This window comes from Cotesia typhae, unplaced genomic scaffold, assembly GCF_013202065.1.
Source record: "Cotesia typhae breed Kobodo isofemale line unplaced genomic scaffold, CoteBio_Ctyphae contig_48, whole genome shotgun sequence".
NCBI lineage: Eukaryota > Metazoa > Arthropoda > Insecta > Hymenoptera > Braconidae > Cotesia > Cotesia typhae.
In genome coordinates, this window is record NW_027423756.1 from 8,939,103 (window position 1) to 8,966,953 (window position 27,851).

General features: G+C 30.7%; 8 protein-coding genes and 1 long non-coding RNA gene across 11 annotated transcripts; 5 read left to right on the forward strand and 4 right to left on the reverse strand.

The window, feature by feature from the left end:
- The first annotated feature begins 475 nt into the window (after window positions 1-475).
- Window positions 476-2,409, forward strand: LOC141530051 (uncharacterized). The gene is made up of 2 exons (XR_012479693.1): window positions 476-883; window positions 977-2,409. It is a non-coding gene; the product is annotated as an uncharacterized LOC141530051 (long non-coding RNA).
- Hecw (Hecw ubiquitin protein ligase) lies at window positions 1,892-7,604 on the reverse strand. Its single transcript, XM_074246887.1, has 3 exons — window positions 7,376-7,604; window positions 3,351-7,009; window positions 1,892-3,284 (listed from the first exon to the last, which is right to left on the reverse strand). Exons 2-3 carry the CDS (start codon window positions 6,926-6,928, stop codon window positions 3,173-3,175), a joined length of 3,690 nt encoding a protein of 1,229 aa, XP_074102988.1. The 5' UTR covers window positions 6,929-7,009; window positions 7,376-7,604; the 3' UTR covers window positions 1,892-3,172.
- Window positions 7,605-8,191: 587 nt separating this feature from the next.
- On the forward strand, window positions 8,192-12,647 carry Anchor (integral membrane protein GPR155 homolog anchor). Of its 3 annotated transcripts, none has more exons than XM_074246650.1 (8): window positions 8,192-8,344; window positions 8,435-8,556; window positions 8,715-8,859; window positions 9,150-9,439; window positions 9,519-10,688; window positions 10,775-10,943; window positions 11,015-11,186; window positions 11,276-12,647. In XM_074246650.1, the coding sequence occupies exons 3-8, from the start codon at window positions 8,780-8,782 to the stop codon at window positions 11,774-11,776; spliced, it is 2,382 nt and encodes a 793-aa protein (XP_074102751.1). In that variant the 5' UTR covers window positions 8,192-8,344; window positions 8,435-8,556; window positions 8,715-8,779; the 3' UTR covers window positions 11,777-12,647. The 3 variants fall into 3 exon arrangements, with proteins under 3 accessions (XP_074102751.1, XP_074102752.1, XP_074102753.1); XM_074246651.1 differs by having other exon boundaries at window positions 8,228-8,344; window positions 8,415-8,556; XM_074246652.1 differs by having other exon boundaries at window positions 8,326-8,344; window positions 8,444-8,556.
- Window positions 12,585-13,988, reverse strand: Elp5 (Elongator complex protein 5). Its single transcript, XM_074246673.1, has 2 exons — window positions 13,781-13,988; window positions 12,585-13,482 (listed from the first exon to the last, which is right to left on the reverse strand). The coding sequence occupies exons 1-2, from the start codon at window positions 13,845-13,847 to the stop codon at window positions 12,671-12,673; spliced, it is 879 nt and encodes a 292-aa protein (XP_074102774.1). The 5' UTR covers window positions 13,848-13,988; the 3' UTR covers window positions 12,585-12,670.
- A 264-nt stretch (window positions 13,989-14,252) lies between these two features.
- On the forward strand, window positions 14,253-20,153 carry Spn-e (tudor domain containing 9 protein spindle E). Its single transcript, XM_074246639.1, has 4 exons — window positions 14,253-14,519; window positions 15,137-15,366; window positions 15,495-15,792; window positions 15,881-20,153. Exons 2-4 carry the CDS (start codon window positions 15,160-15,162, stop codon window positions 19,675-19,677), a joined length of 4,302 nt encoding a protein of 1,433 aa, XP_074102740.1. The 5' UTR covers window positions 14,253-14,519; window positions 15,137-15,159; the 3' UTR covers window positions 19,678-20,153.
- A 379-nt stretch (window positions 20,154-20,532) lies between these two features.
- On the forward strand, window positions 20,533-23,149 carry Heix (UbiA prenyltransferase domain-containing heix). The gene is made up of 2 exons (XM_074246669.1): window positions 20,533-20,766; window positions 21,053-23,149. Exon 2 carries the CDS (start codon window positions 21,061-21,063, stop codon window positions 22,063-22,065), a length of 1,005 nt encoding a protein of 334 aa, XP_074102770.1. The 5' UTR covers window positions 20,533-20,766; window positions 21,053-21,060; the 3' UTR covers window positions 22,066-23,149.
- Window positions 23,150-23,288: 139 nt separating this feature from the next.
- On the reverse strand, window positions 23,289-24,835 carry LOC141529917 (uncharacterized). The gene is made up of 4 exons (XM_074246674.1): window positions 24,600-24,835; window positions 24,413-24,536; window positions 24,168-24,318; window positions 23,289-24,086 (listed from the first exon to the last, which is right to left on the reverse strand). Exons 1-4 carry the CDS (start codon window positions 24,693-24,695, stop codon window positions 23,708-23,710), a joined length of 750 nt encoding a protein of 249 aa, XP_074102775.1. The 5' UTR covers window positions 24,696-24,835; the 3' UTR covers window positions 23,289-23,707.
- Window positions 24,836-25,019: 184 nt separating this feature from the next.
- Window positions 25,020-25,921, forward strand: LOC141529918 (gem-associated protein 7). Its single transcript, XM_074246675.1, has 2 exons — window positions 25,020-25,469; window positions 25,737-25,921. Exons 1-2 carry the CDS (start codon window positions 25,331-25,333, stop codon window positions 25,919-25,921), a joined length of 324 nt encoding a protein of 107 aa, XP_074102776.1. The 5' UTR covers window positions 25,020-25,330.
- A 3-nt stretch (window positions 25,922-25,924) lies between these two features.
- On the reverse strand, window positions 25,925-27,830 carry LOC141529915 (uncharacterized). The gene is made up of 4 exons (XM_074246672.1): window positions 27,685-27,830; window positions 26,846-27,481; window positions 26,189-26,445; window positions 25,925-26,111 (listed from the first exon to the last, which is right to left on the reverse strand). The coding sequence occupies exons 2-4, from the start codon at window positions 27,450-27,452 to the stop codon at window positions 26,013-26,015; spliced, it is 963 nt and encodes a 320-aa protein (XP_074102773.1). The 5' UTR covers window positions 27,453-27,481; window positions 27,685-27,830; the 3' UTR covers window positions 25,925-26,012.
- Window positions 27,831-27,851: the final 21 nt, after the last annotated feature.

Below are 27,851 nucleotides of genomic sequence, written 5' to 3' on the forward strand. Positions count from 1 at the left end.
AATAAACCAACTCTACTGTCACAGAGCACATACGGCTCTAGAAGTTCTTAACAGCAAGATGGCCGCTCTCTTCCCACACTTACTACCACTCAATGTACTTACTGTATAACGTGCCTAGTAAACCCTCCAGCATAGTTGCTATACTACTCCACTTTGCCGTACTGTGTTTTAGGCGCAGTCTGATGAGTAAAGAGAATTAAATAGAATAATACTGAAGTTAGCAGTCAGCTGTTAATTTTAAAAATTTTTTTAACAAATTAATTACAATAAAAAAATTCTTCTAAAAATTTTCACTTGTAATTTTTATTAATTTTAACATGTGAAACTTTTTAATAATTTAATTGCTATAAAATTCCAAACAAGTTTTTAATCTCTGTCAACTTCAGTGTTATTAAATAGAATGTATAGGAGGATAGGAGGTGTGTTTAGTTTTACTATTTCCGATATAGTAAGAGCTTATGCCAACAAAAAATAAAAGTCAATATAATATGTTAGTTACAATAAGAATTATTTTAATTTCTAACTATTTTTCCCTCTCTTTGATTTTTATAACAGCAAAGGTCGAGGGAGGATATTAACCAGCTACATAAAACCAGCAACACAACACGCACCAACACTTACACACCGTACCAAGTATACAGAACAGTAATCAGCATGAGCATGAACCAGCACTTGCGCCAAGCGACAGTGTTATAATGTTAATATAACTATAAGCTAAGTCAAAACTAAAGACTGAGAAAATGTTTCGCTTCGATGGCAACTCCAAAACATAACTTAATTTTTAAATAAAGGATTGTTTTTTTAGGTACACTTTGTCTCACGTACCAGCGGAAATGCTCAGTGTCGGAGATTTAATTAAGCTGATGAGTAAAACATAAAAAAAGTAAGATGATAATTTGGTAATTAAATGGAGAATAAAATTAGGCAACCATGCGTAACGTTTGGATTAATATATGTTATTATCTTTGTATCCTAGTGATGCTAATGGGGTAATTTGGGACATAAGAAAGATTAAACAAAAACTCAACTACTATAATTCTATTTAATGCCAATGGTACGGGTTACGAATAAGGTACTGGCAACCCTTCACCCCCACTAGCTCTGACCTTCAGCCATTCGCAAAATTATTGATTTTTGCAATACGTTTTTTTTGCTTTGTGATTAGTATGATGAAATGTTCCGTAACTATTAACTGATAGTTATTTTTATTGATAAAGACAATTGATTTGAATTATATTAATAATTTTTCATAACATTATCTTGCACGTGAGGGATATTTTTTGGGATTTAATTTTAGAAACACGTATTCTTTATCATTGGGTTTTTTTTTTCCTTTTGGTAGGCTTTATGCTTCTTGCAGGAAACTCTTTTTTTTTTTATTTTATTATTTATTATCAAGTGTTACTAGGGAAGAGCTCGTTTCGGTTCAGAGAATCTATTTTATTCGTAGCTTTTGTTTTCTTTTCATTTTAAAACTTTATAACTTTTTGTATACTTGACGAACGACATTGATTTTGAAAATAGAATTGGTACTAAGTGCTTAAAGTGATATAATTTTTTTTAACATGCTCTGATTACTCGACACACATTTTTACTTATCAGACTACTTAATTGTTATTTATTACTATTTTTTAAATAATTAATGTTTATTAAATATTTATAAATGTAATATTGTTAATTAATCAATGTTTATTTAAATATTTTAAAACAATAGATTTGTAACGTATACAACAAATAAAAGAAGTAATTTATTTTTCAGCAACAATAAGATTCAATATTATTTTTATGCTAATATTTTTATTAGAACAATTATTCCAACAGTAATCCTGTCTCTATGTAAATAATTAACTTATTTTACCGTCATTAATAATAATAATAAATATTACAATAATTATGCTGTATTAATTTTTTAAGATTTTTATTATTATTAATAAGTTATATTAATGACTAGGAATTAGACTAATGCGATGTGCAGAGATTTCCCTTAATATCTTCTAGCTAAAATTTAATTTAATAACAATGCTTAATTTAATGTAATTGATAAATGAATCGTAAATTTATCACTTTCAATTGCACTTTGATCAGGAATAGTAAAAATTGCTGTAAAGCACTAAAATTTTAAATTAATTTTTACTTAGTGTTATTGTAAAATTAGCACAAAAGTATTCATTTTATATTTTCGTGTTTAACTATAATTTATAAATATGAATAGCAAAATTTTTGCTAGACATAAATACTGCTCATGCATCAGAAAAAAAAATCATCCAATTATTAAAAAGTCAGACGATACGCCCAGATTACATAATAATTAAATATTCGTCAAATAATAAAAGTTCATTGAATTTGTTTTTTTTTTTTTTTTTTTCGGTCGAAGTTTATCGATTAGTAAATTCAAAGTAAAATAATTTGCATCACTAAGCTTTCGCGTTTAATTTGTGTAATATTTTTAACAATAGATTGCAAAATTAATATTAGTTTTATAGACTTATTAAAGCCTCTTATTATTATTAGTATTATTGTTACTATTTATTATAAATTATTCGGAACGCATTGGACAATTAAATAACATTCAGACTTAATTGAAAAACGACAATTAACATGCAATCAACAAGTTTGACTTAATAAGTTCATTTTTCGTAAAATTAAACAATTAATTATAACAATCGATGTGTATATTTATATTAGTGAGCAGTTAATGAGGCTGATGCACATATAACATTTTTTTCATACTATCTATAACCAATGCTTTTTAATTCATATTTTCATTTATACTACGTGACACTTGTTTGTAATTTGTATAAGTTAAATTTAAATAAGAAAAATCTAACAATACCAAGTTTAAATTTTTTGTATGCATAGATAAACGATAACTACTTTTAATTTTTCTTTATACAATTACTCAACATTTAATTAAATAAATACGACCTTTTTTTTTTTTTACGAAATCAACGATGAAATTTTAAAATTGAATAATAGCAGTAAATATATAATTTATCACATCTATTCTTTGTTTAATAAAATTTTTTTTTTTCAAGTCTCAAAATTTTAATTTATAAATACGATTATTTAATTTAATAATTTAATATAAATAATTATCACGAATAGATGTATCAAATTTGTTTGAATTAATATTTAAAAATTTATCTCAGTAATTAAATTAAATTAAATTTATTTATTCAATACCAAATGTATTAGTTTCTTCGACAGCTAGTAGTAATTTTTCGTATAAAATTTCTGGCGTTGGGTACGGTGGTAAATCCAATCTATTGAAGCATGTATGTGCTCTGTAATTAATAAAAAAATGATATAATAATATATTAATTAATTAATTAAAAAATTAAGTCTATTACCTGGGTAAGCTATTCGGTCGTCCCCATTTTTCAATACAAAATTTCCTTGGTCCCGTCGAACCGCGTAGAGCAGCAAAGCCCTCGTATGGAATGCTAGAAGTCCCCGTGACGAATTGAAGTAATCTCAAACGTTGTTCATTGGTAAATCGACTGATGCTACTCCAAAACCACTCGACCACTGGATGACCGTCATGATAACCACTTCGATATTCAGTGTGTGCTCTCCAATCGTTTAAGTCTATCTCAGCTGCGCCGGCAATAACAAGCTCAAGTTCACGTGCGTCAAATACAGAAACTAACCGTGGATCTACTACTTCATAGAAACCACGAACAAGCGATTCTGTTTGTTCGGATACACCTCGTTCTAATCGCCATCTAACAACTCGTTCGAGATATTCTTTTTTATTTTTCTCTGTCACCGTAATATTTCGTCCACCTGGTTTAAGCTCACGCTCAGCGACACGACCTAAAAGTTCTTCAGTTACGGAAAATGTCAACTCAAGAGGTTCAATACTTATATCACGTTCTTTAATCCACATCAGACTCTGATGAAATTCTTGATCTAGACTTTCCAAGTCACTTAAACTTGCCGGTACCCGAAGTAAAGCTTTATAGAATGGCCTAGTGAAAAAAGCGTCAAGTAGGTACTGATGTACCAAAGCTAAGCCCAAAACTCTTCCTGAAAATCTAAACCAGTCGTGATAATTGTCGACAAATGCTGACATTGGCGATACTTGAACAGTGTACGTATCGTTTGCAGAGTACTCGAAAAGTCCGTAATAAGGATTAAAAAGTTCACGAGAAAGGTGAAAAAAGAACTCTCGAGATGGACCACCGTAATCCAAACCTTCTTCATGATCAAATATTACCACAAGTTTTCCTTTTTGTAAATCCTTTTTTGAAGCAGCCATTATTCGTGTAAATGCATCTTCCAGAAGATTTTCTCGTCTAATGTGTAACTTCAATTTACCAGGACCTTGACCGAATCCTTTACTTTCAAGTTTCCGATAAAATGTACGTAGTTTAGCCTCAAAATCACGACGATAAGGTGCAGGTGTACGAGCAGAAGCTCGAGCTAAACCAGGTGATGCATGAGGGCTACCAATGGGCGATCTTCCGATATTTCCCGGAACATAAGACATGATTTCCTGCTCAAATAAACTTAATAGCAAAGCTAAAGGTACATCGTGACCCAACCTTTGTAGAGCAGCAGATCCTTCTACTCTAATAGTATTAACTTTTTCTCTCAAAGCAATATTTTGTCCCAGGGCTGCGTGTCTTTCTTTCAAAATGTCCATTATATTCGGTTGTCGTAGAAAAGCAACAACTTTATCGTTATAAGCGACCGGGATTTCAGGTGTAGTTGTAATACCTGATTGCTGAGGTCGCGGTGGTGGAATAGGAGCTTCATCTAGTAGCGCTCGAGGATAAGTAGCTTCAGTAGGTAGTCTTGGATCAATAAACGATGTAGCTTTTCTCGCATGACTTATAAAAAAACGTTTAGCTGTTCTATCTAATTTTGATTCATAACCACGAGGCAATTCTTTCGTGGAATCAGCGAAGAAATTTATTAACGCCACTAAATCACGATTGTGTTCGTACCGCGGAAACACAAGCGGATCTCTCCGTATTTTGCTGATCATATGCTTGAGGCTTGGATTTCGATTGTAAAGCTCCATTGCGTCCATATTCGTGTGAAGCACTGTGAAAAAATCTGGTCGTGATAAAAATAATACAGGTGGTATAGTAGCAATATCAAAAGGTTCTGAAGTGTTGCTTCTCTCTGGTGGCGGTCGTTCACCATTGCTTTCTGATTGATTACCCACTGCGCCAGAAGAAGAAGATGCTGAAGATCCAGAAGCTTCACGGTCTATATTATCAGGTCGCGATATTGTTCTACGTACACTTTGGTAACGTCTGTCGAGCTGCTGACGACGCATTTCACAGCCAGAGTTTCTCGGAGTTTGCCCTGGTCGTTGCCACGTGGTAGTACGATTAACATGGTCAATATAAAATACACGACCGTGACTGTCAATTCGAGCTTCCCAAGACGGTGGTAGTGGTTCCTCAGATGTGAGAGACAGATTGCTCGAAGGGCACATTGGTAAAGGCCTCAAAGGTTTCGGACGGTGTGTCGGCGTAGGAGGACACTCTGGCTGGCTACTTGCTCCGGGATCAGGCCTTGTTAGTGGCCTGTGAGGCCGCGGAGAGCTTAGCATTGCGATACTCTTGGTAACAGCAGTTCGAGTTTTTAAAGCCACGGCTTCATCGACATCAACTATTTCAAAACCAAAGCAGTCTTCCGGACGACAAGGAGTGGAATGCTTGTGAAGATGTTTACGTGACAGAGTAGGAAGAGTTGCCGTAGGTAAGGCATTGCTTCTATGCAGAGTTTTATGAGCAGCTCTTGGAGGCAATGGTGGTGGATTTGGATACATACCATTGTCTAGCATTGATTCTGGTTGCGAAGATTGTCCTCCTGTGCTACGCCACAGCTGATAATACTCAACACGATCTTGCAGTCCCGTAACGTCCATACTTCTTACTCGTTTTTTCGCAACTTGTCCGCGTGGAATATCAGCACGTTGCGACTCTGTATCAGAGTTACTTCCTTCACTACTGTACGAATTTAAAGCCTGAGCTCCGTCTTCGAGATTCGACGGACCGACTTCCAGAGAAGCATTAGCACTGGCTTCTAACTCGATCTGTTGAGCCTCGGCTACTTCGTACAAATTAATTAAACTCGGTAATTTAAATGGTTTTTGTTTAACTACACCAGTTTCCGTACTGGCTTCCGGTAATTCTAATGGCAATGACACTGCTTCGTCCACAGATACACTAGTACTTTTATGTTGTGATGATGAACTACACGCTTCGTCTGATTCATAGATCGATGAACTAGACAAAGTATCGTCCAATGAACAATTTTTCGTAGTCTGATGTTGGGATGGTTTATTTAAAGATGAATCTTCACTACCCGTTCGACGATTACTTTTTAGAAACTCCTTTTTTCTTATCATATTTTTACGAACCGGCTCGGCAGTTGTGATTGCATGAACAGAATTTGATTCTAAATTATTACTCGAAAATGAAGTGAAATTTTCGAATAAATTTTCTACAAATGATTTTTTTTTAATGACATTATTTGATTTATTATTTTCAGAATCTGCGTCTTCTTCATTGCATACTTCTGAATTATAATTATCATCTACTGATAAATTCGGCGAATGGCCATTTTGATGATTAATACTTGTCACACTATGATTATCAACTTCATCGTGAGTATTTAAAAAACTTTCACTCGACTGAGTGGATTGTGATGTTTTTTTTACACATATGTTTTCGTTCGCTGAATTCTGATGATTAACTATACAACTTGCTGATGATGCATCAGGTAATACAGCTGACGTTGAGGGCGGTAATGATGATGATGATGACAATGGTTGATGCGGATTTTCCAAACTACTCTCATCATTACTACAACTTGAAACAGCTTTAACAACCATATCTACATGATTATCCAGTGTTTCTGTACTCCGATCATAATTTTTATTTTCAGAGTCTGGCTTCATTTCCATTTCCAATAATTATTTATACAGACAATAGTTAATGCATTGTTTGAAAATAATTTTCCGTCCGATTGAAATTTCAATTGATACCTGAAAATAATTGCAACAATTTATTACTCAAAGTTATTTTTATAAAATTACATCGAATAATCGATTTATTATAATTTTTTACGCTAATAAATCATACATTTTTTTAAACATTTTGTAAACATCATTGATGAGTAAACAAGAAGGTCATTCAGCAAAAAAAAAAACGAGTTACAATGTCGTCATAAAAAATGTGAAAATCAAATACAAGCAAACTAATATCACCATACATATTCTAAGTACTTATACTTGTATAACAATGAGTACAATATAAATGTAAACAATAATAAAAAACAAAAAAAAATCAATTATATTGAATTAATAATAATAAGTGTCAAAATATATTTGGATTCAAATAATACAACTTACCTCATCGATCATATTTAAATTGTCCTTGTAATATTTCTAGCATTATAATTAAATCAAGATTTATATTGCCACGTATTGTTTATCGTTATATTTTTAATCATCATATTTTATTGAACTTCCTTTCTAGGTCGTTCAATTATTAATTGTTATTATAATTACAAATAGGTTTGTGTTTGCCGATAAGAATAGATATTTATGTTTGACAGAAAAATGATGTACGAGCGGCCTGCTTGAGAGAGAGAGAACAACAAGAAACATTTCTAGGGAACTTTTTTGTTTTAATTTGTTGTTTTTAGGTTAATGAGCATTACTCATCAGTCGACATGTTTCATTATTCACCTAGAATTGTTGGTAACAATGGAGAAAATAACAGCTGCGCAAATGGCGATAACACTGAAGTTGATAGATATTAAGATTTTTTTTTAATTTTATAGCGATTAAATTATTAAAAAAAAAATTTAATTAAAAAGTTTCACATGTGAAAATTAATAAAAATTAATAGTGAAAATTTTTAGAAGCATTTTTTTATTGTGATTAATTTGTTAAAAAAATTTTTAAAATTGACAGCTGACCGCTAACTTCAGTGTTATGAATGGCGCTGGTATCTGCCCGGAAAATTTAAATTATGGGATAATTTTTTAAAACTAAACATTGATTGTAATTGTTCAAATAAATATTATTTTGAATAATTTATAATTTTAATTAGTGTAATATAAATAATTTTTAATATTTATGGCACTATTGAAAGCTGTCAATCGAAGTAAAAATAAATATTACTTAAATACTCACAAAACAGTGCTTACGTGACCTACGTTCTTATGTTTATGACTGAGTCGGCTCGTATATATATACTTCATAATTTTTATGCATCGTAATAACAAAATGCACAAACTGGCAATATCTATATCAGCTCTTTTATAAATCATCTAAGAATGAGGCATATTACCAATCAGTTGACAATTATTATTTGTAAGTTTTGAACATTTTTTTTTATTATTAAATAAAATTGAAAAATGTTTAATTTATAAATACGTTTTAGTATTATTGATTTTTTGTCAGTCGTTCTAGATTCATAATGTGCAATAGTCGAATGAAATGACAGTGACTGTAAAGAAAAAAAAATTTGAAAGTTTAAATGAAATAAATGTAACAAAGGACAATGACGTATCTTAAAATCATTAGTAAGTATTTTTGGGAGGCTATTAGTTATTTTTATTTATCCGGTAATTCGAAGGTTAACTTTCTTTATGATAACGAAATTCCATATGTTCAAGTACTTTTTTTTTGTAATTAAAAAAAAAATGATAACAATAATGACATTTTGATTTATTATTTACAGATTGACTAAGCAAATTAATATGTTTATTTGTTCTTCTTGATTATTAAAAAATATATTTATAAAAAATGGAGCTGGATATACCAGACACACCTACAGATAATTTATATCTTGCTTTAATACAATGTTTTGCTATAATATTATGTGGGTAAGCAACTAATTTTTAACATGAAGTATTCTTTTATTATGAAAATTAATGTAGCACATATTTGATAATTTTAAAATTTTTATAAAAACTAAATTATTGCAAAAAAATAAGAAAAAAAAAATTGACATTTGGAAATTTAAAAAAATTAAAAATGCAATTTTTTGGAACAAATTTTTTTATTAAATAATATTAAAATATTGTCAAGTGACAGCTAACTTGAATGTCATTCTTTTATTTAAAAAAATTAGCTGTAATTTTTTACAAGTCACTAAAACTCTTTACTGTTTTAGGTACATAGCTGGAAGACTTGAAATAATCACCAAATCAGAAGCCAATGGTCTAAATACTTTTGTTGGAACATTTGCTTTACCATCATTGATATTTTTATCACTAGCAAAGCTTGATTTTTCGTTAGTAAATTGGAAGTTTTTATTAGCTGTTTTTCTTGCCAAGGCATGTGTGTTCCTGGTGGTTCTCGGTGTGTCTCTGATAGTGACACGACCAACAAATCCAGGTCGAGCTGCATTGTTTGCAATTTTTGCTACTCAAAGTAACGACTTTGCTATCGGATATCCGATGAGTAAGCACAATACTGACGTACTGTTTATTATTTATTTGTAAGTAAAAATAGATCACATTTATTAATTTTTATTTTTCAGTTGACGCTCTTTACGGTGATACTCATTGTGAATATGCAGCCTATCTCTACCTGATGGCACCGATATCACTGGCTATTTTAAATCCAATTGGTTTTATTTTACTAGAAATAGGAAAGCGTCGTACAGGAAGCCAGCAATCAGGATGGAAACTAGTTGGCTCTGTAGTTAAAGGCATCGGATTGAATCCTATATTATTTATGACAGTTTTGGGAATTATCGGGAATTTTATATTCAGTCATCAAATTCCAAAGATACTATCAGTTATACTAGAAGTATTTGGTGATGCTTTTTCAGCAAGCGCATTGTTTTTATTGGGCTTAATGATGGTAGGAAAGATTCACACTTTAAAAGGCCCAGCGCTTGTTATACCAGGAATACTGATTTCGGTTAAATTGTTGGCACTTCCTATGATAATAAGAGAGTCTGTTATTTTACTAAATGCTGGAGTTAACGAAACAGATACGAGAGATTTAAGTACATATGGATTTTTATATGGAACAATACCAACAGCACCAGCGCTCTTTATTTTTACATTGCGATACAACATAGACATTGACCTCATCGCATCTTCTATGGTTGCTTGTACTTTCCTGTCGGCTCCATTGATGTTTGTATCTGCTAAACTAATTACTGCTATTAATGACGGCGTCTCACCGGCCAAGTACGCTCAACAGTTGAATACATTTTCAATGGACGTGAGTGTTGCCTCAATAGCTGCTTGCTTGTGGCTCTTTGTTTGCTTCGTTCTACTTGCAGGGAAGAGATACAAACGGCCAACTCATCGGTGTACCTTGTATTTGATTATCGCACAACTTGCTGTTGGCATTGGCGTTATAATATGGACTAAACTCGAACCCAATGAAGTTGGTTCTTTTCTTTGGTATGTTCAATTTGTCCTTATCACCGTTGGTGTATACGCAAGCAGGATGTGGACAGTCGTGTTGGCTGGGACTCTGTTGTTTTTAAGCTCTCGAACGCTAACATTTGTACAAAATATGCAGAAATGGATTATGCCTATTGGTTTTATGATACCTGTATTAACTGTAGGTCTTATGTGTCTTATAATATCGCCAAAAAATCCTGATGACATTGACTTAAGGAACCCGAATTTTCAATTCGGTCGAGTACAAGCAGCTATTTCAATATTTATTCTTTTATTTTGTTTTATAGGTAAGGAAACTAATGATTTCTGAAATTAAAAAAATTTAATTATTTGTATATTTTACTTAATATATTTTTATTTATTTATTCTTTAGTAACACTTGGATGTTTAGTGCTACAACAAAGATATCAAAGACGTCATCATGCTGAAGTTTATGCTAGTCTTATAAATAATAATACTGATAATGCAGAATCGACGATGGTAGAAACCAGAAATATTGTTGATGTAGAAGATTTAATACCTTCTGGACCAGCATTACCAGCGTAATTATTTTTTATTATTTTTATGTAAATAAAAATCAAGTCAAAAAATATTTTAACATTTAATTTTTCAGAGGCAATTGCGTATTAGACACGGGATGTGGTTTCCAGCCCAACGGATGCATTCAAAACGACTTGGTTGATGAACAAGACTTTGAAATTGATCAATTACAAATTGATTCAGATGACCCCCAATTACTGAGACACTTAGTTCTACTCATTTTTCTTTTATGCTCTATGTTCATTGTATGTATTATTATTATTTTTTTTTTTTTTCATTTTTTTCTAATATTTAAAACTGGTGCATTGTAAAGTATTTTAAATAATTTTTTCAGGGCCTAGCTTTATCGATTGGCACAATGATAATGGAACAAATGACTGGCGTGTATGCAGAGCTAGCTTTTCTCGATGTCGCATTTAGTTATGGACAATCGTTGATAGTATTTGTGATATTTGGATTAGATCCAGGTCTTGGAAAATTGGGATCCTGGCTGAAGAAAGTTTGTAGAGAGTGGCGTACTCGCCAAAAATTACAACTACCAGATGAAGATTCTCTCAGCGCGGAAACTAAAACAATTCGTGAACAATTTCGTCAATGTCATCTGCACGAATGTCGCCAGAGAATTTCTAATTGCCGAAGGCGATTGTTGAAAGTATATCAGGGCGTTTTTTCAGGTAGTGATCTTGTTGATTGGTTGTTGGAGCAGCGATTAGTTCAGAATCGCGAAGAAGCTGTGCAATATGGTCGTTGCCTCCTTGAGAGTAGAGTTTTACATCACGTTGATGGTACACATCATTTTCATGATAAAAATATTTTGTATTCTTTTCGGGGCTAATTGTTACTATTGTAGAATAGATTTATATATTTATCTATATATTTATGTATTAGATTTTTTCTTAAACTATTGTTTATTGTTAATTGTTATTGGAATTTTATCAATCTATCTAATTTTCAAAGGATTAGCGAGTATTAATAATTCCATTAGGTTGAATCAGTTTTATTATACGTTGAATTTATTTCTAATCAATTTACCTGGACAGAGAATGTCAGTGACTGATTAAAATAGCTACAAAATGAGGTTTGCTTCAATATGAATTTTATTTCATATACTTCCGAGTTTTTTAAATAATTTATGCTTTAGATCTCTCATTGATGAACAAATACTTAGATTGATTTTAAATTTAATCATGTAACTAGTTACTTAGTTTTTTATCTGCAGGACAGATAGATGAATGATGATATTCTTTGTACATCAAATACAATAATAGTGATTATAATAATTTTTTAGTAATAATAAACGAGCACAATCATAAATAAATTAACGCACCTTCTTCAATATTTATAAATGAAAGTATTGTTGGTTGAAATGACCACTTGATAATACGACGGCTGTGTGAAACGCTAGACAATATTTGCTACCTAACTGACAGTTTATATTTATCCTCTCATTCATTCATTTAAGTATTTAAAAACAATTGTGTTTTATACTCGTATAAATTTTCTGTTCTTAATTATTATAGTAAATTTAGCATAAAGAATTTATTTTAATAAACTTTATCAGCTACCCATAAATGCTTTTAATGAAGACAGATTATATTTTATAATTATTGTAAGTAATAATAAATAATTGAAATAAATGTATGTAAAGTTTAATACAAAATAATTATATTCATTTAAAAAAAAAAAATAAATACACGTCAGTAAAACATTGTGTTTCATTTCAATAAATTTAGAATGGTAAATCATCATCAGGATCCTCTTCATCAAAGTCATCATTTTTGTCAGGTATGTAGTGGATTTGTGATTCACTTGTAGCATCCTTAATTACTTGCATATAAGGCAACGGCGTTTGATTACGTTGTTCTAATTCTCTTGCATTCATATCTATCCTAAACGAAGCTTGAGGCTTTACTGACGTTTCAACAACTTGAGAAGCCAATACTGGAGTTTTGAACTCAACAGGTTTCTCTGACTTTATCTCACAGCTTGTTGGATCTTGAGTAATAACAACATGCTTTTTCAAAATGCCACCTCCTCTTTTACAATGAACCATTGCTACTTCATAAGAAATTTCATTATTCATTGCTGTTTCGCTAGATTTACCCAATCTAACATACGTAGTTCCCAACGTTTCAATCTTTGGAATTTTTTGCGTTCCAAAGTCACGCCTGTAGACACAAATTAATTGTGATACACGTTGCGATAATTTATCAACAAATCGTAAAGCTTTAGCCAATCCTATATTAACAATGAGTGAACTCAAACAATTCAGAACAACAATTGATTTCTCATCTACAATACTCGATTTCATTATTCTCTCACAAATCTGGTTAAAATCTTTCTTTTCATAAATTTTATCCAAATCTTCCAAACAATAGTCATGTATATAAAGTTTATCATCTTTAAACAATGTTGTTAAATAATTATAATGAGATTTAGTATTAAAAAATAATAATAAATTGATTTGTTGACTTAAATTTGTAGTACTCCACATCTGCATCCACCCATCAATTAAATTATCAGCACACGGTTCTTCCACATCTTAAAAAAATAATTAATTTATTAAAAAACTAACTTTTACTAGATGAAACTGAAGTTAGCTGTCAGCTGTCAATTTTAAAAATTTTTATAACAAATCAATTATAATAATAAAATGCTTCTAAAAATTTTCACATGTGAAATTTTTCGATTTAATTTTTTTTATAATAATTTAATGGCCATAAAATTCTAAAAAAATTTTTAATATCTGACAACTTCAGTGCCATTTTACTAGACTAAGTAAATAAATGTCTCATTAATCAAATATTAATTAAAAAATTAAATTTTAATGATAGGTTACCTTCATCAATGACAATAAATGTCGCATCCTGCATCAACGGTAAACTTGTAATTAATTTTTTTGCCATATTTAAAAAATTATTTCTTTGTTATAAAGAAATTTAACAAAACAAAATATTAAAAAATAATCTAATTTATATAAATTAAATTTTGTTACAATGTTGTTATTTTGAAAATATCAAAACACGGTACTGTGAGACGGTTGTCACGACATCTGTGTTGAAAAATTTGTATTAAACCAACGAAATCATTTACTGATTTTAGTAGTTTGAAACTCAACGGCTTTTTACACAATTGTTATGATTCTTTACTTTATTATTATTATTTTTATTATTAGTTAAGTTAAAAAAATTGATGAAATTAAAATTAAAAAAAAAAAGACTCTAAATTAAAACCTACAATGTTTATTTTAAACTATTTATGAAAAAAAAAAGATTTTTTTAATTTCTATTTACACAAAAAAATTTTCTCTTGCTATTGTTCGGACATATCTTCTCTCAAATATCTACTGTGTACAAAATACACATATATTAATCTAGTTCGCGCAGGTTCTCTTTTGAGATTCTCGTCAGCTTTTTGTGTTTAAGTTGTATAGGCTCATTGTGTTAAAGTTCTCCGCGGCGATAAGTTGCCGTCTCTGTTTGTTTATTCGTTTCATATTACATATATTTATTTCTTTTTCTCGAATCGCTGATAACCAACGTACTTTTGTTCTGATCTTGATGATTTTTTTTACCCAAGTAAGTCACAAAATTAATTTTTATTCATAATTATTAAAATATTATTGACAATATTTCTTAAATTATTTTAAAGAAGATTAAATGTGATCCTGGTTGTTTTTTGAGAAAGCGTCGGTGTTTCTTTGTTAGCCGACCATTTATTTCTGTGAATAATAATACGCACTAGTTTTTTAGAATTAATTTTTTTTACTAGCTATAGAATAATTTTTTTAAAAACTATTAATTAATCCTGTTTTAATTTATTTTATATAATCATAGTTAAACAAATATTTTTAAAACTTAAACATTCAATTTTTTACGTTCAAATCTATAAATATTTTCAATTGTTAATAACAATAATGTATCTATTAATAAAAAAAAAAGTTGTAATATTAATTATTGTTGGTTTCATGAAATGACATTAAACTTACCAGTTACTTGAAAATTAAAAAAAATTTTTTTAACAAATAAATTTGTTTTAAAAATTAATTTTTTATGTTTTAAAATTTCTACATGTCAATTTTAAAAAAAAATTTTTTTTCAATAATTTATTTGTTCAAAAAATTCTTACATCGTTAAATATCTGCTAAATTAATTTTCACTTTCATTAATTAATTTATAATTTATAATTCTTCCAGAAGTAAATCAAAATCAGATCAAGATGGATTACCCGTTGGATTTTTTTAATCATCAAAAACCTATTCCACCAATGAACTTACATCGAAGTGCAAGAAAACGAACCCCGATGACGTCAAATCTTGCGGACTGTTCATTAAGTGGTAGCATGCAATCACTTGCTGTTACTATTGCCAGCGGCACTGATTATGTTGATGAATATGTTCAGAAAGAACAAGATCAAATGTTTGAGGTACATTTACATTATATTTTTTATTTTTTTTTATTATATTTTAAAAATTAAAAATAAAATTAGATTTATTACTGAAAAAATTGAATATGAATTTTATGGTTAAAATTAATTTTTTGACCTTTTTTTAGGCATCAAAGTATTTTCGACCCGAAGAAAACACGTTTGATCAAATGTCTATCGGTACTGAACAGCCTTTAGATGAGCAGGAAGCCAAGGAATTGTCGCGTCTCTATAAAACTTACAATCTAACATACACACCAAAGGCAAACCTAGCAATTAAAACAATACAAGAAAAAATAGTTTCCGTTGTTGCTGCTGAACCAGTTACTATTATTCAAGGACCTACAGGGTGCGGTAAGACTACCCAAGTCCCTCAATTTATCATGGATTATTGCTTTAAACGACAACTACCCTGTAATATAATAGGTAAAATTTAATTTTATTATTTATTAAATTATCATTGATTATCAATCTAAATTACTAATCTTATAATTTTATTAAATTTATTTTACAGTGACCCAACCTCGCAGAATTGCCGCCTTAAGTATTGCCAAAAGAGTTAGCGAGGAACGAGAGTGGCCGCTAGGATCAATCGTGGGATTCCAAGTTGGATTGTCCAGAAATACGTCACGAGATACACGGCTTACTTACTGCACAACTGGTGTATTATTACAAAGATTAATAAAAAAAAAAACATTGACTGATTTTACACACATCATAATCGATGAAATTCACGAACGTGATCAAGACATGGACTTCTTATTACTCGTCGTTCGCAAGTTATTATTCCTAAATTCTCACAACGTCAAGATTATTTTAATGTCTGCGACTTTTGATGTCAAGAAATTTTCTGATTATTTTTCATCTTACGTAGGACGCACTCTAACGCCAGCCGTAACTGTCGATGTTGAGAAGAGAAATTTTTTTCAAGTTCGACACTTTTACATCGATGAATTACAATCATTGAGACCGATACCAGAAGTATTATTATCAGAGCCCCGAGTCACTAAAGATATGATTGAATTCGCTTGCAAATTAATGGGAATAATGGATGAAGTTGATAGAAAATCAAAGGCAGAAAGTAAAGATGAATTACGTCGACCAGGAGTTTTAGTATTTTTACCGGGCATTCATGAAATCGAAGAAATGCACAGCTTCATGAAACATGCCAGATTCTCAGAATTCAAATGGGACATTGTTGTTCTTCATTCTTCTATCACCACTGAAGAACAACAGCGAGTATTTACACTACCACCTAAAGGATTTCGTCGAGTTATTTTGTCAACCAATATTGCGGAAAGCAGTATCACTGTTCCTGATGTCAAGTTTGTCGTCGATTTTTGTCTAACTAAGCAACTGACGACAGATCCCAACACAAATTTTCAGTGTCTTGAACTCACGTGGGCTAGTAAATCGAACTGCGAACAACGTGCTGGCAGAACTGGGCGTGTAATGGATGGACGAGTCTATCGGCTGGTGTCTAAAGAATTTTACAAAAAATTACCAATTGAAAATCTACCAGAGATTGTTAAAGCTCCTCTTGAACAAGTTGTTCTACGTTCAAAGATAATTGATTTAGGACCACCCAAAGCTATACTGGCCCTTGCACTAGATCCTCCCGATTTGAGTAATCTCCAACGCACGATACTCTTGCTCAAAGAATCCGGAGGATTAATTAGTTTTGATGGTGATGAAGATTTAGATGGGGAGTTGACAGATCTTGGACGCATCATGGCCTCTCTTCCTATCGACATTCATATTGGAAAAATGATTGTTCTTGGTCATATGTTCAGTGTCCTCAGAGAGGTAATCATCATCGGTGCTAGTATGGCAGTAAAAAATATGTTCAGCTCGCCCTTCCAACTCAAACTAAAATCATACGACGCCAAGTTGATGTGGTCACAGTACACCAACAGTGATGCTATTTCTTTTTTGCACGCTTACAATGTATGGATGCGTGAAAAATCATCAGGTCGCATCAAGACTGATAGAGAAGAAAAAGAGTGGGCACGTACGAGTTGCTTACAAATAAGAATTTTGAGGGAAATCGATGCTACTGTAAGAGACATTACACATAGATTGGAAAAACTTGGGATTAAAGAGACCTACGGGTCTGGCAAAGTTGATTTAGATGGCGAGCTACGTTACTTTGTATTAAAAATTGTTATTGCTGGTGGATTTTATCCACATTATTTTATAACCCATTCGCCACACGATGAAACTTCCAAGATGAAATTAATTGGTGGACTTGACCCTTTAAAAACAGTGTACTTACAAGGATGGCCTTTCGATCAACCGGGTTTACTTTACGCAAAACGTTTTCAGCAACTTTTTGAAAATTGTTCCACCTACAGCCCCGAGAGTATTAAAGTAAACTTTGATAATTCTAATCGTGTTTATGTCACGTTTAGTAAAGTAGAAAGAGATGAGTCAGAAGATGTCAACAAAAGACTTGAACAAATTCCTCTTCCTGTTTACCGGGCAATAAAAATGCGTTCTGTGTTTCCTAAAATGGATATTCCCGTACTCAAGCCAGAAGAATCAACTACATTAACTGAAAAATTGAACATTCCCAAACAGAAACCGATGGATCTATTCACTAGTGATCAAGAAGTTACTGAACTTCCATCAAGTGGAGTACGACCTATTTTACCAAAATTAGATGAAACTGATTTAGTGATTTCAGTCTGCCGGTTCGTCGACCCCGGTCATTTTTGGGCTCACAATAAATCCACGCGCACTGTTCAGCACTGTCAATTCATAAAGTCTTATATTGAAGAAATAGATCCAGAGCATAAGCTAAAAGCTCCTACTTCACCACCTGTTATCGGATCTATCGTACTGGCTCCATGGATGTCTAAAACCAAGGAAGTTAATTATTGTCGTGCTGAAGTTCAATCCGTGACGATGGTATCGAAGCAGAATAAATTTGTTCAAGTATTCTTCGTAGATTATGGGTTTAATCAACGCATTGCTCTTGGTGACTTAAGACTTCTCCCCAATGAAAATCAGATTACTGAATTACCAGCGCTGGCATTTGAATGCGTTCTGTCAAATATTCAACCTTCTGCTATGAACAATTTGACTGGTGGGTGGTCCAAGCAAGCTATTCAAGACTTTCGTGATTTGTTGAAAACATCAATCGAACAGCGAGGCAAAGTTTATTCTGTTGTCAACAGCGTTGTGTCTATGAGTTTAACTTGCATTACTCAAAAGGGTGACACGGTAGATGTAGGAAATTATTTGATAAAAAAAGGCCTCGCTGAATTTCAGGAAGAAAATTTCTTATCAAAATCTAATCACGAAATTCGGCAGCAAGTTAAAGAATTTACCAAGGACGTCAAAAACCATTACGAACGCTTGCAGTATAATCAGAACAATATTGTTGAAGATTATCCTGAACCTCCACCAAAAAACAAGTGTACAAATATTGTAAAAATGCGTGGGCCATATTCCCCATTGGAAGTTGAAATATTTAGCTTAGCAAGTGCTGGAGTAGGTCGAAAAGTTGTCGTCAGTGATTCATCAGTTAATTCTATTATCATGGACGATAATCCAGTTAATCCTCATCAACGATTACTCATCGCTGGATCCATAAATGAAAGTGCTGTTACACAAAATCTTACACTATATAACACTACTCTTATGCCAAGTATCCCGGGCTTACTTCCTCTTTTATGTCTGATATTTGCGCCACAAATTGAACTGAGGAGTAATTCCTTCGGCACTCAGTACATCGGTGCCCTTTGTGGCTTGGGCTACCACGAGAAATCTCAACATAGTATTTTCCCCGAACATGACATGCCAATTCCATTTGACGTCGAAATCACGATGACTGATTTGCAACTCATCAATCAGCTGAGACATTTAATGAGTCAAGGTATTTTCATTGATGAAGGTAATCAGGAACCTGCTGAAACAATTTTAACATGCCAGCGTCGTATCAATGAAATTCTCTTCAAGATAATTAACCAAAAGCGAAAGCCGATCAAACCAGAAGTCGATTTACGCCGTTCTGTTTGGTGTCGCTACAATAAAGAGCTATTTTTGAAACCTGGACCTTTTGCTGACTCTAAACAAGGAATATTTAGACTTCATTGGGCGTTGGAACTTCAAGAAAAAAATGAATATAAAGAATCAATGATTGAACACTTGACTGAGTTGAAAAAAATCGCTTCAATGAGTTACCGTGATTATCTTGGGGAAGCGATAGAATGCAAATTGTGTAAGCTGAAAGTTTATGGTGTATCCAACCTGCGTTTACATATTAGTTCTGATGAACACCATGTGCGTGAAAACTCAGTAAAATAATTTATCGATAAATTATTTATTATTATTTAATAATAATGAAAAAACATTTATTATTTTTTACTTTTGTTTGCTACGTAAAATTTTTTATTTGAAATATTTTTTGAATTATTTTATTTTATTGATTTGATTGCAAAGTAAGAAATGAAAATATTCAAAAGAATACAATTAAGTTTTTTTTTTTTAAACTATTTTCAATAAACTAAGTAATAATCAAAGCTACTGTGAAGAAAAATATGTACCTTATGATTATGAAGTTTATTATTTCGATAATAATACATAGTGTTAATTGATTTAAATATTTAAAAAACAATTATTTAGCACTTGAATCAAGTAAACAGTAAAAATTATAGCTTTTTTTTCGTAACAGTTAATATTGGCTGATCTGCAAGTATTATGATTAATATAAGAATAATTCTTATTAAGATATTATGTTTACAAAAATGCATTGACAATTTAATAATTTTTATTAAAAACACATGACCTTAAAATAAAACTGAATTAATTTGTTTATTCGCTTAACTTAATTTTTAGGATAATAAAATCAGCTGTAAACGTTTTTCAACATTATAATTATAAATTTTTTATTTAATACAAATATATCTTACAAAAATTTCCAAATTTAAAGTGATGTTTTACAATTTAAAATAATTGTTCATTGAGATGTAATAGTCGTCAGTTACCTGCTGATTTTAATATCTTCTTATCTGTAATTTAACTTTCATCTACAGGTAATTCAATCAAATAACCCGCCGATTTTTCTACACGTAATTTATTTGCGCAAAATACACGTGTGTTGACGAGTAATAAGAGAAAAAAAGAGAGTTGGTAAAGTGTCAGATAGCGCTGTATGTAGCAACGGTTGAAAACACGTCACCAACATATTTTTTAGTATATATTTACAATTATTTAAGTTTTATGATAGTACTTATAAACAGTTTTATTAAAATAATGCTATTGTATTGAATAATTGCACAAGAGTTGAGTACGGTGTGTATTACACCGTAACTGATGTACAATAGTGAAATGCTTGGTCGAGAGATATGGAAGCTTTCTTAACCTAACTTTCACATTTGACCTGCTGACTAAAAGGTGAACTTACTGTTTAATTTATAATACTCGATGTATTTAATGATAGATAAAATTATAATTTAATTTTCAATAAATGGAAAAAATTATTTTTCTATTAAAATTTATTTATTGATGAATAAAAAATTTCAAAGAAGTTAAATAGGCAAATTTAAAATAACATTAAAAGTTGTTTTTAATTTAGTTTTATTTCTAGCTCTTGATTTTTATTACGTATTCATCATTAAATAAAATAAAGAGTTTTAAGTAAAAAAAAAAATTATGTTATTAATTATAAATTAATTTTCAGACGAAACCATGATGTCAAATGGAGTAAAAAGTTCTAATAAAGACACGGGAAATAGCAAGAGTTGCACGAGTAACATTAATGGTGCTTCCTTATCATCATCAACATTAAATTCACCTTTAATGAAATTTTCATCGTACTTCTTAGCTGTACGACCATGGTCATTGAGCGCATCACTGATGCCAACGTTTCTGGGATCTGCGTTGGCCTACCGACTAACCGGTTGGGATAGTTTTAGTTTTATTTTATTTGTTTTAACACTGGGCACAATTATATCAGTTCACGGAGCTGGTAATGTTGTTAATACATATTTTGATTATATCAAAGGAGTCGACAGCAGCGGTAAAAGCGATGACAGGATATTAGTTGATCATTTATTATCTAAAGATGAATTAGTATCTTTAGGAACATTTTTATATGCGGTAGGATGTCTCGGTTTTGTATTATTAGCGATGATTTCACCAGCAAAAATGGAACACCTAGCTCTAGTGTTCTTTGGTGGATTATCATCGTCCTTTCTTTATACAGGGGGTATTGGTCTTAAGTATATTGCGCTAGGTGATGTTATAATACTTGTCATTTTTGGACCCATATCTGTACTATTTGCTTTTATGGTACAGACTGGTTTCATTCAATGGGGAACTTTTTATTATGCGATACCACTGGCTTTGAATACTGAGGCAATTTTACACAGTAATAATACACGAGACTTAGAGAGCGATAGACGAGCAGGAATTGTTACACTTGCGATACTTATTGGACAAACAGCGTCACATCTTTTATATCAATTTTTACTATTCACACCCTATATAACTCTTGCTGTATGGGCATGCAGATATTCATTGTGGTTTCTTTTGCCAATAATAACGCTACCAAAAGCCTTTAAAATAGAAAAACAATTTCGCAGTCAACATACAATACAAAGTGTACCTAAACAAACGGCTAGATTAAATAGTAATCTTGGTATTTTGTATGTTGTGGCTTGTCTTTTGGTCAAGCCTCTTCCATATCTGTAATTTTTTACACATCATTATCAATTGTAATTAATATTATTTTTATTTTCATTAAATTGTTTAATGGGTAGCTATTGTCAAAGTGAAAAGAGATCATTTAATTATAAATAAAAATGCTGAATAAATAAATGTAACAAAAAAAAAAAATTACTCGGCAGTTTTGATGCCAATGTGATGCATAATATCCTAAGTCGTATACTCTACTCCGATTAATGCTTTTGCGGTAACTTTTTTACACGACTCAATCGCCTGCATTAATAAATAAAATAAATTATTGATAATAATGTTAATTTATTAGTTATTTCATTGTCATACGATATTATCTAATATAATATTCATGTTCATAAATGAGTTACAAATAGAAAAAAGGATCGTAGAGATAACACATTTAGGATTATATATGTCATCAAATTTTAATTATTGTATTTTATTTTACTTGTCATTTTATTATTTATTTATGTATCATTTTAGTTTATAAAAATCAATTATTATATCGAATATTTTATTCAAAAAAAAAAAAAAAAAATACCATGGCGATGGATTATAAAAGTTTTAAACTAATTTATTAATTTTTAAGTTAATTACAAAGATTAGGTCATAATTTATTATTATTGGTGAAAGGCAGTCAATGAACATCGTACTTATTCATAATACTATTAAGTATTAATTTAAACTTGATAGTATTTTATGTGAAGCGTTTAAAAACTTTATACATTTATTGTATTGAAATCACTTAAATTGACATTTGGCTAAATAAAATTTTGTACTCATTATTTGACTCTTTCAAGGCGTGTTTTACTGTACATTCAATCGAATTATTTAATATATAAATTATAATGATAAAGCAACTTGAAAAATATGACAATATTATAATACGGCCAAAATAACGTATAAAAGCTGTTGTACTTCATTTTTAATTTATCACGAGCATTGTAATTGTAGCTCTAATCACCCGGACATTTTGATGTGTTGACGAAAATTTATGAATATTAATTAAATAAAAACGGGTGCAATGGAACAGTGTAAATTGATGCTTAAGGGTGTAATTTTAAGAAATAAAATTAAAACGAAAACGATAATTTTTAATCTTAAATTTCATTATTTTATTGGCCAATGCAGTAGTCTATTAATTGATCTTTTATATATTAAGTTATCATAATATATTTGAATAGAATAAATTAAAATGTGGAAACAATATTTCATTCGAAACATTTCATGGTCACTACTCTTAACCATTTTTTTTTAATAAACTGATAGATTCTAAATTAAGTTAAATAAAAAAATATTTACTTGTATTATTATGAGAAAGTTTTCGTGATTCAACTCATAAGATATTAATATGTTCTAATTAATTATTTTGAACTTTTATTATTATTATTTAATGTCATATTAATGTAAAAGACTCAGTTATTGACACTTGCAATTTTATTCTAATTAAAAAAATGAAATGTTCTCAAAAAATCAATTATCTTAAAATTTTTCAACTCAAAAATGATATTTATTAATTTATCAGAGTTGATTTGTGTTTTTTAATTAAAATAAAATTGCAAGTGTTAATAACTGGGTCTTTTACCTTGTATGGTACGTAAAAAAAAGAAAAAAAGAAAAAAAGAAAAAAAGAAAAAATAGAAACTTAAAAAAATAATTAAAGTCTCAATGGTTTGCCACGACCGACGGTACTAATAATAGATCTCGAATCATCAGTATCACTATCATATTTTCTTCCTGACAAACCATAAATTTGTCCACGACCTACACCGTTAACAAAACTAACGACAGACTCGGCATCTTCGACGTCCGTAATCGCCGATGCTCCCATTTCCAATTCATCAGTAATTGGTTTTAAACGTCTACCAACTCTTGGTAAATTTTCGGCTTTCTGTCTTTGTTGTATTAATTTTCCACGGCCTTGGGCGGATGCACTGCTAACAACAGAATCGATGTCTTCGGCATTTGATTCCTCGGTATATTCCAGCATACAAACTTCAGAACGTCCTTTAGGTTTTCTCAATTTTGACACTGGGCTATTATAGCATAAAAAATATAATTAATTGATTGTTATAAAAAATTAAATATAAAACATATACTTCAAGTTTAACAATTACCTAGCTATTTTAGAATTTCGGCTAATAATTGATGTAGCAGAGAAGGCATCTGACAAACAGTCATTCCATGATTCGTCGTAATGATCAATACTACTTTCAGCAATGGAAGGTGGCAAGGAATTGATCGATCCATGATTTTTCAATACAAAACCTAATGTAGTATAAATTAAATTAAGTAATTACAAGTATTCATCAATGAGATCTTATATTTCAACAATAAACCATTAATATAAGTGTGTACGTACGAAATTGATCATGATCGATATATTTTCTGTCTGGACAATTTTTTATGTGTACTTTCAAATCAGATTCCGACATCAAGTGCGTAGCATTAAACGGACATGTTTCTTTGTAATTAGGCGGAAAATTCTAACCAATAAAAAATAAAATTTTAATCAAATAAATAAGTCTAAGTGTATAAAATAAATTTACCTTTGAGCATTTAACCAAGTGCCGTTGTAATCTAGATCGATCAATTATATGATTTCTATCATAAGGACAAATTACAGATTCCAATTCTCGCTGCATGGTTCGAAAGTTAACGATGAAAAAATTGAACAAAAACTGACGAATGTTTTGTCAGCCTTGGCTGTTTATAGCTTGAAGCCCTTTGTTGAAAACTTTCAAGAATGTAGTACTTATGCCTTTTGGTGCAGGGCATACGAAGGCCTGATTAGAAAGAAGACGCTCGCTATACGGAAGCCACAACTCAAAAATTTGATATAAACGACAGAGCGCGCTGCTGTTGCAAAGGTTCCCATAGATTTAAGGCCAGTTTTTCAATTCCGGATAAAATTTTATTCAATGCTAAAATGTATTTAAGGTAAAAAACTCAGTCATTTAATTATAATCAATTATAAGTGCATTAAATATGATATTAAACCTTATTTAAATTTACCGCTCGCGGAGGAATACAAGTTCAAGTTTTTGGTTGTGATGAATGGGCAGTGAATAGATATACAAAATAGGGTAAAAATTCCGAACAAACCCGAAGTTTATTATGTTTATTTTTATTCTCCTGCTGGGACGACTGTAGAGTGTGATTGTGTTTATGTCACAAGTCAAATTATCCTTAGCAGATATCTTAACTCTCTAGCAACTGCAACAAGTGCACACACGTTTTTAATAAATTAAAAACAAAATTATTTACGGAGAATTTAAAAATGTTTGATGGTGATTTTAAAACCGATAGTATTCAAGATTTATCAGAAGTAATAGAACCTAAATTTTCAAAGCCAGAAATGCAAGAAGCTCGTGCATTTTTACGTGAAAGATATTTGCGTTTTATGAATGGGATTATTGGTAAATATTAACAATTATTATTCATAATTTTTAATTAAATTTATCAATTACTTATAATTATAATTTTTGTAACACTGAAGTTAGCCGTCAGCTGTTAATTAAAAAAATTTTTTTAATAAATTAATTGCAATAAAAAATTTTCACTTGTGATTTTTAGTAATTTTCACATGTGAAACTTTTTTATTAAATTTTTTTTATAATAATTTAATTGCTATAAAATTCTAAAAAAATTTTTCATAAGTCAATTTCAGTGTCATTAATTTTTAGGATCCAAAGCGAATTTTTATCTCTACGAAAACTCACATGTGTCAGGAGAATTTCGTGGATGTGATGTTGATTGTCTGGAATTATTCGTTCATAATTTAAAAACACCACTGGGAGTTGTTCCAGAGGCTATTCTGCGAGCTACTGATGTGATAAGTTTTACAATAAATGACATTAAAGCGCAATAAATGTACAATAACAATTATACGAACTTTATTCAATCTCGATTAATATAAAATAACTTATTTTTTTAGTTACATGTAGGTAGAAAATTTAATTTTAAGACCTTCGCATATGAAGCATTGTATTTATTTCAGAAATAATTCGTCTCAAGTGGTCGATTATCTCTTTAAGATGTCGATTTTTTGCTGTGACTTGCTGAAATAAAGCATTGACATGTTATTTATTATTTAATACTTTTGTATTTCAAGAAGAATAAATAAAAATTAACTTACGTCAATTAATTCTTTACGTTCTTCACAAGCGAGTCGATACGGTTCTGATGTTTTTTTCTCATCAGACTTCATATCCCACTCCTCTTTCAGAGGTATTAAGCTCTCAATATGCGTGTACTCCATACCCTGAAGTTGACAATTTTCATTACACTTGTCATATACGAGTCGCAACCGTCTTAAAAGTAAAATATTCATTCTTATTTGATCATTCAACTTTGCTTTCTTATCATTTGCTGCTGTTGCACTTTGAGATGTTCCTGAAATATTCAAATTAAAAAAAAAAAAAAATTCATTAACTAAAAATTTTCGTTGTTATTTGTTTTAATTCCCGGTGCCCACCTTGGATGCCATAAGGGCGTATAAAAAAAAGTTTTTTTGGGAACTGACGTATTTTTATATGAAAGGTACATAAATGCAAAAATAAATTTTTCTTCAAACTAAACATTTTTTTGGACTTAGAAAAAATAATAGAATTTTTATTATACATCTTTATGGCATCTGGAACGCGATATATTAAAAAAAAAATATTTAAAAAAATTTGCATTCATAATTTTATAAAATTTCTACACGTAGAATTTTTTTGATTATAATTTAATTGTTAGAAAAATTTAAAAAAATTGTTAAATGTCTGTTAAATTCAGGATCGTAAAAATTTACCATTAGGAGGATGAATAACTTTGAGAATTTGAAAAATTTCTAGCGCACGACTGACAATATCTTGTACAGTTTCCTGTCCTAATTTGCACAAACTGACAGTATTGAATTCTTTGTTTTGCTGTTGCTGTTGCTGTTGTTGTTGCTGTTGTTGCTGTGGTGGTTGCTGAGGCTGTGGCTGTTGCTGAGGAACTTGAGGCTGAATTTGCGGAACAGATGCCTGAGGTGTCTGAACTTGATTGACAGCTTGAGTGTTCTGAGGAACAAGAGTTGCCTGTTGTTGTTGTTGTTGTTGTTGTTGTTGCTGCTGTTGCTGTTGCTGTAACTGCATTTGCTGTTGTTGCATCTGCTGGAGTTGCTGCTGCATAAGAGTTTGTTGTGCTAATTGTTGACGCTGTTGAGTCATCACTTGCTGGGCCATCGGATTCGGGCCAACATTTCCACCCATTCCGGCTCCGAATTGCTGAGGATTTACCAAACCTGATGGCAAGCCTCCTTGCTGCGGACCCATCAACTCTGGTACCATTTGGCCGCCACCAAACTGGTTTATCATCGCTTGCTGCTGGGCTGCCGGGAAGCCCGATGGAAAAGACGGTTGTTGTCCAGCCATCCTAGTAATCCTCTTATTGTTTTTTTAATCTATAAAAAATATATCCTCTTATTATTATAATACTTTAATAAAAAAAATATACATTTTTGTTGTCGTTTTTAAAATTATTAATCTTATCCATGTAACCTCTAAAAAATAATATTCACTATTTTTATTTACTTATTGACACCTTCATAGAATATTTTAAAATTTTCTTAATTAGAAAAAAAAATATTTATTAATAATTACTTACTATTTTATTATAATGTTTATTACATTGTTATAATATAAACAAAAACAGTATTAACAGTTTTAACTTTTGTCCTTTCATTATTTTTAGAATTCTAAAATGTATATCATAAAATGTCTTTTTTATCAACTAACAGTAAAATACACTGACACTGAAGTTGACAGATATTA